The 13,507-nt window shown below is 38.2% G+C and overlaps 1 protein-coding gene across 5 annotated transcripts in view; it reads right to left on the bottom strand.

Moving 5' to 3' along the window:
• PIEZO2 (piezo type mechanosensitive ion channel component 2) overlaps positions 1 to 13,507 on the bottom strand; it is a 203,334-nt gene that overhangs the window by 76,422 nt on the left and 113,405 nt on the right. For all 5 annotated transcript variants that reach the window (XM_081917968.1, XM_081917965.1, XM_081917966.1 and 2 more), the window contains exons 6-7: positions 9,593 to 9,800; positions 8,373 to 8,586 (exon numbers count right to left, since the gene is read on the bottom strand). In XM_081917968.1, coding sequence (XP_081774094.1) covers positions 8,373 to 8,586; positions 9,593 to 9,800 — 422 coding nt within the window. The remainder of the gene's footprint in view (positions 1 to 8,372; positions 8,587 to 9,592; positions 9,801 to 13,507) is intronic.

Genomic DNA, 13,507 nt, shown 5'->3' on the forward strand with positions numbered 1-13,507 from the left:
CATACTAAGCAACGCATGCCCACAGGTTACAAAAACACCTATGTTAGGGTGTGTACAAGGTTTTCTTCAATCACTTGTGAAATCACTGCCGTAACTAAAGAGTTCTTGCTCACTGTGACAGTGCTTGTACTTTAAAAATCAAAAGTGCTATCCCTCTTGTAACTATAGTGCAGGCATCCCCAAACTTGGCCCTCCAGATGTTTTGGGGCTATAATTCCCATCATCCCTGACCACTGGTCCTGTTAGCTATTGATGATGGGAGTTGTAGTCCCAAATCTGTAGGGCCGAGTTTGGGGATGCCTGCTATAGTGTATATATAGTTACACTATACAAATACACTGTTACAGTCAAGAAAATACTACACACACACACACACACACACACACACACACACACACTGTTACTTTTGTTTTAATATGTTTTTTATTGCTCATTCCCAGATTCCTCTATACCTCTTTTCTACTGAGTCCTAGTTTCCATTGCTTTAACCGAATCAAAGCTTTTCTGGCAATGGCAAAACCAGCACTATTATAACATTCCTTCTGGCAACACTTTTTCTATTAAACAGAACTAATCTGAAATGCAGAGGGGCTGAACATAAAACTCTGAATAAGTTTAAGCCTGTGGGTAAATGTCAACCATGTAATTAGGGCAAATGCTATCATTAGGACAACTAGGCAGCAGCCTAGGCCGCAGACTCCAGAGGGGCACAGCAATAAGGGTAAAGGACCCCTGGACGGTTAAGACTTGTCAAAGACGATTATGGGGTGCAGCGCTCATCTCGCTTTCAGGCCGAGGGAGCCTGCGTTTGTCCACAGACAGCTTTCTGGGTCATGTGGCCAGCATGACTAAACTGCTACTGGCGTACAGAGGACCATGACTAGTGCCAGAGCGCATGGAAACATTGTTTACTTTCCTGCCACAGTGGCATCTATTTATCTATTCGCACTGGCATTTTTTCAAACTGCTAAGTTGGCAGAAGCTGGTGTAGCTTTATGCATTCATTCATTGTTAACTTTTTATGACTCTTGTTTTTAACAAACTTGGTGGCAGGCAACAATAACACACAAGACTTATTTATTTAATATGAACTAGAATCAACCATGAACTTTTATTTGCCGTCAAACCTGCTATGCTTAGAACAAGATTTCAATATTCAGCTTTTTAAAAAGATAATAGATTGTTTTGGCTGTGTAGATCCAGAATATCAAGACAGCATATTTCTTGAATTAACTTTCTGGCTGTTGCATTTCATTCAAGCAGTATTAATCTGCCAAAAACAAAAAAATCCTCTTCTTAGATTCTGACACCTGCAAAAGATCTATACTGTCAAATAATCCTAAGTAGTTCTGTTGCGATGTAAGCACATTGCATAGCCTATTTCCTTCCTGCTTAGCCAAACCAGGCTGTGTCACCACCTTCTTCTGACCCAGAAGCACAGCAGGTGATCTCCTGCAGTTATGCACACTGACCTCCAGTTCTGGCTCTGAGTAGACATTGTGATGGGAGGTGCTCCCACTATTGCTATACCCTGCAGGAAATATTAAGCACAAGGAACAATATTCCCTGCTGTCATCTAGAGAGAAGACCACCCAGATTAAAACATGCAAGCACAGGGATCCATACAGATTGCAAAGGCCAATACTAGCATTTTATTGCTACCTAGATGTATAGGCACTAACAACACAAAATATATTTTATATCAAATCATGCAATTAGGGAAGTGCCATCTTATGTTCCCTGAGGCTCTTAAGTAAAGCTCTGAAGAGTGGTAATAAGAACCAATCCAGATTTTTTTATACTTTGAAAATTTGTTCTACAAAGCTATTTTAACTTAGTGAGGAAGTGATAAATAAAGTGATCTACAAGGGGCTACACCATTACAATGACTTGAGAGCACCTTCCAGATGTTCTATAAAAATAATAACAATGGAAATCTGGCTATCGAGCTTCAACAGATTTTAGGATAATGGGTATATGTTTTCATCCACTTTCTTTTTGATCAAAAATGTGTTGGTGATTTTTGTAGGCAGTGGGCTCCACATTTTTATTTTTTTTAAAGCCTACACAAAGAGAAAGAAAAAGAAAGAGAGTGCATCTTGCTAGCAGAACTATGTCCAAGCTGGTCCTAATCTTTCAGCTTCTATAAATAGAATGGGTTGGATGAGATATGATTTTTACAATTAAGAGGAAAGTCAGCAAGAGATGTCACCTGAGGAGGAGATGTCGCTTGGCCTCAGGTCTCAGGTGCCAGATAGAGAAAACCAGAGGGCTGTATTGAGTTTCTCACTCCTGGTTTAGAAGCACCCAACACACGTCAGAAAAAATCTTGCTTGACAAGACTTCAAGGGTACTGCTGCAGGAGATATGGTTTAACCATACAGTGCTAGCCCAATTTGGAGCTATTTGCTTTTCCAAATTAATTGACAGGCAGTAGTCTTAGGTGTCTTATACATGCCTCATGCCAACCTAATTTATGCTATGTAAGTGTTGTATATAGACATTGTGGTTGGGATGCCTTTTCCTCCCTCCTCCCCCCTGCTGTTGCCTCACTACTGCTACACCCCTTTGTCACCACCTCCAATGCAGTACCATTCTCACCCATCAATGTTGCATACTGAGGAAGGAAGGCAATGTGGCTCAGCTGGCTGTGTCTGCACCATTTTGTTGCAATTGTAGCAAACAAACAGTCTAGCAAGAAGAGGTGAGAGGAAAAGGCAGTGGAGGGGCAGAGGTGGCAACTGTGAGCTACCTCAGTACAGTGGTACCTCGGGTTAAGTACTTACTGTAATTCGTTCCGGAGGTCCGTTCTTAACCTAAAACTGTTCTTAACCTGATGCACCACTTTAGCTAATGGGGCCTCCTGCTGCCGCCGCGCCGCCAGAGCACGATTTCTGTTCTCATCCTGAAGCAAAGTTCTTAACCTGAAGCACTATTTCTGGGTTAGCGGAGTCTGTAACCTGAAGCGTATGTAACCTGAGGTACCACTGTATAATGGCTGCTTCAATACCGCTTAACATTCAGGACAATCTTTTAAAAAACAGATTAGATCTGGTTCAAGTTCATGGAAAATATACCTCCCACCAGCAATTATGCCACAGCATTCTGTACTAACTGCAGTTCATGGATCAATTACAAGAAAAGCCCCAGATACAATGCACTGCCGTAATCCAGTCTTGAAGTTACCAATGCATGGACTATTGTGAGGAAGCTATCCCCACCTGGTAATGGCTGCTGCTGTACCAGCAGAAGCTGATTAAAGGCACATATTCTTTTAAGAGCCAAAAGGCTGCTACAAAAAAGTAGAGCTTTTTTATCTTCTTTGAATTGCTTCCAAGTATGACCAGATAAAATTCTAGAAACCTGTCTGAGACATCAGGTTGTGGGCAAATTAAAAAACGGTGCAAATTATGTGCCTTTAGGAAAAGTAGTTCAGAGCCTTACATGGTTAACTCAAAAAGTCCCCCAAGCTGGTGTAAAATGCTACTTTGAGATGTTTGAGAAGTGTCAAAGAGCATTATTTCTGCTCTACAAAATGATGAACAAGCAGTTCCTACAATAAACACAGGAGAGACTGTGAGAAAGAACACAAATGAAGCGTGCAGGGAAGCTATATTAGGAGGTGTATTTTGGAATTAAGAGGTACATCCTGGAGTGTCCTAGCATAATGAATCAAAATCAACTGAAGAGCCTAGCAACTGTCATCCAAAAGAAACTGGAGGCATCAAATTTCAAAGCTGCATAACAAATTAAACTCTTCAGCTACAGACATTAATCTCATTGGGTCAGTGTTCTTTGAACATTGCAAAATAATGCCCATGATCTATAGCCAATTTGTTTTAGAAGAAAAGGTACACCAGTACATGGCACATGGGAGGGTTTGTCTGCTTTGCTATTAATTGTACAAACACGTCAAATAGGTTGAAGCTCTGAAGCATCTGCAAATGTGAGTGGTATTTTTCCTTTATTAGGGCAGGTGGCTACATACCACAGAACATTTATCTAATTCCAATCTATTTCAGAGCAAAATATCCCTATTTCTGGAACATCTCAGAGAAGTGCCTTAAAACGTTTCTACAATGGTTAAGAGAAATATGTGTTTAGTTCAAATACTTTAGCATCACAAATTGAGGTTCAACTAGATAGGGTCAACTTTGGATCTTCAGAATGTAGGACTAGTCTGAGACTGTGTGGGACTATTCTAGTTCTGAAATAGTCCTGGGAAACATGAGCAAGAGACTGGGGGTGAGGAAAGCCTTTCCGCCATTAGCTGGTATTACCCAATCTGGCTTTTACTGATTCCACACCTATTGCTTCATTTATAATTAATTTCCAGTTTTGTTAATATAAGAATTCCCACTTGCTTTCTTTACTTTTGCTCATTGCCTTCAACAAGTGCCAGAGATAAACAACTGAACAAGGTTCTTTTTTTCTCATCTACAATGCTCAGTTTAAGTGCTGAGGATTTTGGGACTGGTCAGATGAGGATAGAGCCATCAAAAAAGGTGAAGAAATACTCCAACTGAATAGTTGCAGTTGTCGAGTGGTTGCTAGGGAGCTGAGTGCTGATAACCTATTGAAGGCATCCTCAGTCTCTTTCCAAACCTGCAGTTTTCAGCTAACTCTGAAGTACTTTTCGAATGAAAAAACCTATAACAGCAATAATAATAATAATAATAATAATAATAATAATAATAATAATAATAATAATTTATTTATACCCCGCCCATCTGGCTGGGCCTCCCCAGCCACTCTGGGCGGCTTCCATAGAAACCAAAAATACAGTAAAATATCACACGTTAAAAACTTCTCTGAACAGGGCAGCCTTAAGATGTCTTCTGAATGTCAGGTAGTTGTTTATCGCTTTGACATCTGCTGGAAGGGCGTTCCACAGGGCGGGCGCCACTATGGAGAAGGCCCTCTCCTAGTTCCCTGTAGCTTTGCTTCTCACAATGAGGGAACCACCAGAAGGCCCTCAGCGCTGGACCTCAGCGTCCGGGCAGAATGATGGGGGTGGAGACGCTCCTTCAGGTATACTGGACCGAGGCCATTTAGGGCTTTAAAGGTCAGCACCAACACTTTGAATTGTGCTCGGAAACGTAGCTAGACTGATCCTCCCTCCCCTGGCAGTAGCTACTGATCTGAGTAACTGTGGTGACTCAGATCTGAAGAAGTGTGCATGCACATGAAAGCTCATACCAAGAACTAACTTAGTTGGTCTTTTAGGTGCTACTGGAAGGAATTTTTTTTGTTTTGACTATGGCAGACCAACGCGGCTACCTATCTGTATGTGGTGACTTTTGTTCCTCACCTTATATTTTCAACATTTTAATATAGTAATATATTTTTATATTATTCTAATTTAATATTTATATTGCTGTTGGCAGATTTGAGAGGAACCTATCTGCAAAAGCAGCTTATTTTTATTTTTTTAAAAAAGTAAATAAAATTGTGGGTATGATTGTCAATAGCCTATAATATTCTGTTTCTGATTTGATTTCATTCTGATGTAAAAACATTTATCCGTGTTTATTTCTTAATATTGAAGATGATGTAAAGAACCTTTGTACTTCACTCACAGGTTTTTTATTTTATCTTAATTTATTTGTACATCTTTCTGATCTATATTCTCAAAAATCAATAAACATTTTTTTTAAAATTAGTATAGGTGAACAAGATCATCCTACTCTTGCAATCGCATTTTTAAAATGAAATTTCATTCAGTGCTTCAGCCAAAGAAGTGTTGGTCTTCGTACAAGACATCTAGTTATACATATAATTAAATGCATATTGTTTTCCTCTCTTTTCATTATAGTTTGACAAAATGAAGAGGATTGCTTTCCATCAGTCAAGTTTAAATGTTTCAGCATCAGTTCCAAATTTCCAACAACCTTTCTTTCCTTGCATACTTTCCACTAGCTTCTCATTAGGTTGGCAGTGCTGCTTCTGCTCTGTCAATAGTTAAACAAATATTCCATAACACTGAAAGCCAAATTCTGCAAGTTCATCAAATATAAAATAAATTATGCAAATATAATTTGGTCCAATAACTTAAGTAATTTGTATTAAACTCAGACACTAGTATTTAAAGTACAAGTCAGAACAGTAGAAAATCTTGCAGGCATAATGATGGAAACCTATTCTGCAGCTTGTGGAATATGTATTCAGAGCCAAGCAGTAAAATACTGTGTCTTCTCAGAAGTGTGCCAGTCATTTGCTGGATTTAATGGCAGTATATTTCATGTTTGCTGAACTAATCTGTAAGAATACTAGGATTTTGAAAATCTGCTTGAAACTCACTTAAATCATTATATTAAAAAATGGTGACCAGCATTTCTAAATATATGTTAAGGGTGCCTAGGAGATTTGTAGCAGCTAAATTTTTAGAAACTGGTTAGGACAGTGTAGTTGGAAATGTAAGTTTATCCCTTTGTTAACAAAAGAAAGCAATTATCCTCACTATTATGTTAATCTCTTGCCTTTAATTTTTGCTTTTATTTTCAAAAAAATATTCAATAGCCTCAGGCATGTGCTGTTCTGAAAGATAGGATTCTTTCAAGATGTTTTGTTACAGGTTTTCAGTAGCTGAGCCAATTAAAAAGACAGCAGTCTTACTCTACACAGCAAACTAGGATTATTGTAAGTAGTTTCATACTCTGGAGTGCATTACTTTTTTAAAAAACTATTTTTTCAGCAACTCCACAAAGCACAGGGATTGACAAATTTCTTCAGGTAGGCAAGGTAAACTAATTTCACTTTGTACAGATTCAAAGCTTTATTATTTATTCCAAACATAATTTCAAAAGTCATGTCCCAGATGGATTACACTATTTAAAAAAAGAGATGGAAAAGTCACCAACAACTTATTAGGGAATTACAGTATCTTGTTGACTTTAAGGGAGACTAAGCCATTTGCAGTCACAAAGCAGAATCCTAATCCCATGGTTTTGGCATATTCAGATAGATTAAACCAGTGGTGAACTCACAAGCTACATACATCTTGCCTGTGACACCACTTGGAGCAGCTGGCCTGCCCTCTGCCAAAATCAGGGACTTCTAATCTTCTTTGAGTCATCAGCTCACCTTGCAAAGGTGCCTCTTCTCCCTCTTGTGAGACACCATTGCTGGTGCCTTCATGCTTCCTGGATACTATGACCTTCTAGCAACACAGTTGCACAATTTTTCATCAAATGTTAAATGAAATACGTTTTGTTAAATAAAATATATAAATTTCAATAGTACTATCAGAGCAAAAATGACTTCTATATTTTCATTATACTATAATGTAGTTATGACATTGGTTTGTGGATTGAAGTTGGCAAATCTCTTTGTCTTTACCTTGTTATTAAAGTAAAACTTAAGAAAATTATTTGGGAAAACCTACCAAAGAAGACAGAAGATATGTGTGGCGTTTATCCAATGTTGATCACCTTCCCTGGTTGAAATGCTTTATGAAATTGGGTCCCAATTTTAAACATGTACTTTTCGATACAACGTTTGGGTATTACAAAATAGATATTATCCTTGGAGCATGGCTAGTTATAATTACCTTACTTTTTCCTACTAAATACTAGCTAAAGCACACACATAGGCAGACTATCAGCATTACTGTTGCTTTAAATGACATTTATGCTAGATGTAGAAGATTATTAAAAACTGCACCATGCATTCTTATATAAACAAATTAAGTACTTTTTAAAAACCTCATTGAAAGAGTAAAAAAATAATAATTTGTGGCCTGTAGATGGCAGAAAAGCACTTATATAGTCACACACCTTCTCAAATTCACAGATGAAAACACTTTCTTGCTGCTGAGAATGCCAACTTCCACAGTACAGAAACAGCAAATAAGTGTCAACAAATGTAAAACATGAAAAATCAAAGAAAGTAAGGAAGAATTTAACAGTAGCTGAACACAGAGAATCTGCCCAGGTGACACCATCCTTTCCTATGAGAGACACATTTTCTAATTCCTGTAAGGAATTTACTTAGGCCCCACCTTGCTCCTCACTTTCAGGCAATTTCCCCCTCCCACTGCAGTCCTGTAAAGCACAGCCCACAATGCTTCATAGGCAGCCCTGACCCTCTGAAGATGCTTTTCAGGAGGGGCCAGGCAGCTGCAGGGAAAGAAGCGGAAGATGAGTTGCAGGAGCTGCCTCCCGTTCCCACAACCACTGGATACAACCAAGTATGTCTCTTTAACCCAGCATTTCACATATAAATTTCAAATACTTCACTGCATACTACTTCATTTATACATTTTGCATATCTCACACAACGTGACTCAATCTTTCTGCTGTTTTTTTTTTTTTTTTGTCACAGTCCCATTTACCGAAAAATGCAAATGAAGAATAAGAATAAGAATATCCTACCTGGCATAAAAGTCATCGGGTGGAATAATTTCCTGGAAAAACTGTAACTGGTACAGGTAAAGTCCAATTAGGTGGCCTGCACTGAATATAGCCATTAACACACAGAGACAGCTGAATATCAGCGGATCAAACACTCGGCAACAGGACCACCATGTACACAAACCCAAGAATAAAAAGAAATACACAGCTGAAGTCAGCGATGGCAACATCATTCCTACAGAAAAAAATGAATGGAGGCCAATTATTCTCTTTTGTACTCATGATATGTCTACAATGTGAAAGCTAAACAAGATGACTAAAAATCAACTTCTTTGAAAATTCAGTTGTTGAAAAAAATCCCTAAGGGATTTTTTCTACTTTTATTGAAGTTTATGGGAGACCTGCAAGTAGCTGGATAAAATTATTCATGGTAAATACATTTCATTCCATCTCAAAATTTGAACTGATTATCTAATTAAAATACAGTGGTACCTCGGGTTAAGTACTTTATTTATTCTGGAGGTCCGTTCTTAACCTGAAACTGTTCTTAACCTGAAGCATCACTTTAGCTAATGGGGCCTCCTGCTGCTGCCGCACCACCGGAGCACGATTTGTGTTCTCATCCTGAAGCAAAGTTCTTAACCCGAAGTACTATTTCTGGGTTAGCGGAGTCTGTAACCTGAAGTGAATGTACCCTGAAGCATATGTAACCCGAGGTACCACGGTAGGTGAGAACATGATTGTGGACTGACATCAATAGGTAACCCCCCATCACCACAAAATCACCAAGGCATTTATATGAATGATTTATGTGTGTCAACTGAAAAGGTTACCAGAGATAATTTTAGTTAACCATACCTATATTGCATTTCTGGGGAGTTTTCAGAAAGGAAGATTGGGGGGGGGGATTGAATATCTGCACATATGCATTCAGTTCTGTCACTACCACTTGAGTTTAAAGATTAAATATTCTATTGGGTATCCTTCACATTTAAAGACATACACTCTATGAGGTGAACACCAAGGTAAATTTAAAAAATGCAGCATCTAGTGACATTTCACTTCTTAAATAGACTTAATTGGTCTATAATAGGTTCTAAAAAACGCTAGAAGTAATGGCTCTACAACTGTATCTAATGTAACAAATTAAGCAACAAAAATTATTTTTTCATGTAAATAAACTATGGAAGGGCTAAAATCCCTGTGGGATTTGAGGAATTGTTCAAAAGAGGAGAACCCACCTGTTGTACCAAGTAAAATCGTAACAACAACTTTTCCAGCTGTGGTTATAATATTGCCAATAATCTCCTTCACTTTTGAAGCTATTGAGGCAATTCTACGCAGCAGTTTTAATTTTGTGGTTTCTTCAGATTCTTCTTCCCCATGTTCTGCATCATCTAAGTCTTCATATATTAATGCATCATCTGCCTCCAGTCTCTCCCCTTCATTCTGATAATAAGAGAAAATTACAAATGAGGAATGACGTTCTTTTGCTATACTTCCTGCTTTCAAATCTTGGCACTGGCTTGCAGCTTTAGTCCTTTCTATGTGCAACTCAGACAGCTAAAGTCACCAACCTGCCAGGAGCACTCCAGTGGTGCAAGGTAATTTTAGACCCTGGATTTAATGGTTTAATGCTACACACATAGAGAGAGATATCAGACAGATATATATTATTATTTCAGCACAAAATAAAGTTGTTTTGTTTCCTTGTTCCCATCCTGTAACTGCCACACGCTGTTTCATAAATGCTACTACATTTGATATGTTAGAGGAAAAGACAAACAAAATACAGTTTACCAACCCAGATTAAAAAATGAAAGCTCTGAGCATGTGCAAGATTGTATTTTAAAGTCACTTAAATCATAGCAACCTAAAGACCTAAACAACCTAAACACTACTGCTGTCAGACTCCAAGGACTGAAGTTTCAGCAGGTTTGTATAAGGATTCAGTTCAAATTCAACTGAATCCAGGAGATATCCTCACTCCTAAAAATCCATTCTGTTTCATTTCACCATTCTGTCTCATTCTCCTAGTCTGCTGCTGGGGTTCCCAGCTAGCCTCCCAAATTTCATGTCTGTCAATAACCCCAAGTTTGTTGCAATTCCACCATCCAAGTATCGTGACATCATCACTACTGGTACTTGATAGTATGTTCTGCTACTGAGATGCCCTGATAGTTTAGTTGGTTTGTTTTTTCCTTGAGGTGCCTCTGGCACACAACAGCCTTCCTCTGTCTATGCTTTGACCCCTGCAACACCCAGGGCTGCAGAAACCTCTCTCATTAGTGCTGCCCCAAATAGCTACTCAGGGTTTGCCCAGCAGGGAAACATGTAATTAATCATTCTCCATATGACTTCTCAAACTTGTACAAAGACATGTAAATGGGAAATGTATACCCACAAAAACACAAAATATAAATGTGAAATTGATTCAATGTGCATGTATGCATATGTGTGTGTAACAGGCATCTATTTCCCACTTCTGTTTGGGGCACTTTCCAAACCCATCTTACATGTCTGTCTCCTACCCAAATCCTTCCTCTCTTTGCCTCTCCTTTCACCTATTAGATGTTCCACACTTTCTTTTACAGTAGGAAGAGCCTCTCAATTCTGAGCCTAATAAACTGAGCTGTTATTTAGTCCATGCCATATGGATACTACTACCTTAGGCCACATTATCTAGAGATCATACAAATAAAAAAGAGGGGCAAAAGGCAAGTGCATCTGGCTGAGAACAATGCCCCAAAGAAGGATCTTTTTGGGTGACTCCAAATTCTATTGTGCAGCTAAGTCCCAAGCCTCCCATGAAGTAGATCAGAAACATTGTTTGATATAAACAAAACCCTTCCCTTTATTTATAGAGTTATTAAGTGATATTATAACATGGATTCATTTCACCTATATGTAGAAGTGTTGCTCTTTGAATTAAAATGGCCAAAATATGTCTTTCTACACAGTACTGGGGTACAAGATGGCCAAAAGAACATTAAATGTATTATTTGGTTCTTCAATCACTGGGGTAAGCCTGGAAACTCAACATTAAAAAAATAAAAAAATAACCTGTCAAATGCAGATAAAGTACAGACAGGAAGCATCACTACTTCTACAGCAGCTGTGACTGCTACTACTGTGCTCAGAGCCAGAATGTCCATTAGTTATGTTTGAGGCTGCTTTATTAACATCCAGCTTTTAATGTTTCCTCTGATACAGTATAAACATTGATGTGCTGAGATAGCCTCTCAGATCTCATTGACACATGCACCAGCAGGCTGCCCTGGTGAGAATTAAAATCCATTCATGCAATCCATTCTTGTGTTGTACTGAGTGCTTTGAGTAGGGCATCCATAAACATACCATACAATAAAATTTGGATTGCCTGGAAGAAATAGAAATATGTTGTTATCATAATTAACATTTTAATGAGTCAACAATGTTATTGTTGGAATCAGTTGAACCACTACAGTCTGCAATGAATCAATCAAACAAAAAAGTCTAGGATAGTATACTAATTGTTTTAACTCAATGTGCTTTCACAGCTGGACTGGTAAGCTTCCACAACAGGCTCTCTGAGGGATACAGGTGCTTCCTTAAGATATCTGCTTTATTCATGTTAGACAAATTGCCTTCTTTGAAGATATTGCATTTCCTTCCAGATACAAGTTGAGCACTGAATCTTTGCAAATTATTCTCGACCCTTGATAATGGGTTTTAGGTTTCTGTTTTTCTGTTTATAAATTTTTAAAAAATAGCCACAAGACCAAAGAATAATTCAGGCACAGCTTGTACTTACTGTCCACCTATTTACAGTTTACACAGTGTTGACAGCTGAACTGGCAATTTTAAAATGCATTTAAGAATTATATGTAAAAATGCCTTTGAAACAAATGGCTTTAAACAAATCACCAGATTGATACACTGTTTTAATAGAAAGCAGCGTTTTCTATTAAATTGTTATATAATAACAATGTTTTACAAAGTGGCAGAATTCAACAGAAAATTGTATGCATGGCGTAGAATTCTGCAGGATGGTGATGACTGACATGCAAGTGTTTCAACAGAATGCCCGGTGCCTTGAACAGCACACAGTTTAACAGCTCTGGGCATCAAGACGAATGGTTCACATTTTCAGAAAAGTCAGTAAATGAAAATGCTTTAAAAAGCAGTGTGCTATTGTCTTTGGTTAACCATCCATTTAAATAAAAAGAGATTAAGATTGCTCTTTTTCCATCCACAGTTTTTTAAAAAATTCTAAACTGTCAGACTCCTCAGACGAGCACTGCCCTTCGGGTGCAGGAGAATAATCAGCTCCCTCTTGAAAGAGGAAGAATATTTAAAGAATCTTTGGCTCTCTCCAAATAACTCCCAAAGAAGCTTGACACAAGTATGGCAGTGTTTCCCCCCACATCACTTTTTGACTGTACTGAAATAATAAGGAATGGAAGTGAATATGATATTTCTAAACCAGCATAAAGCCCCTTTTATACTAGCTCCATGTGCAGCTTTGTTTGCTGATTCCCGCCTCTCCTCCCAAATTTAGCAGCAATGTTGTAAATCACAAATGAAGGAGCAGTCTCCCAAACAGCATGCTGCATTAGGAGCCTCTAATGCATGTTCATTTCAGAACCCAAATCAATTAAGGGCAACCATAGGATGCTGGGCATACATCAATGCCAAACCTAAATGCAATATTTATCAGTTCCACATCCTTACTCAGTGGAACAGCTTCTGAAGGACAAAGTGAAAACAAAAAACAAAACAAAACACTACACTCTTTTGAAACTCATTAATATGTTGGGGGTGGGAATAGAATTTCAATATTAAATCATTTCAGTATTTTACTTCTTTCCTTTCAGCAAAGCTTGATTGGTGCCTATCTACAATTTTTAAATCTTTGTTTTTTGAAATATTATTGACCTAAATTATTGTGCGTGGTGAAGAGCATTCTATGAACTTCCTCACTGTCTTCTCTGCACAAGAGTATGTATAGCTGAGTTGAAACTTCTTGGAATATCATTTTGGGAGGAAATTTCTGAGGTTTTTCAGTTAGTCAGCTTCCTGGGAGAAGGCAGCCACTTTGTAGAATCTTAACACATTTTTGTGTGTGTGAGGCCTTTGTTATCCCCTTCCCAACCAGCCACCACGCTGCAATTACA

The sequence above is a fragment of the Podarcis melisellensis genome (genome assembly GCF_964234715.1).
Source record: "Podarcis melisellensis genome assembly, chromosome: 7".
NCBI classification, from domain to species: Eukaryota; Metazoa; Chordata; class Lepidosauria; order Squamata; family Lacertidae; genus Podarcis; species Podarcis melisellensis.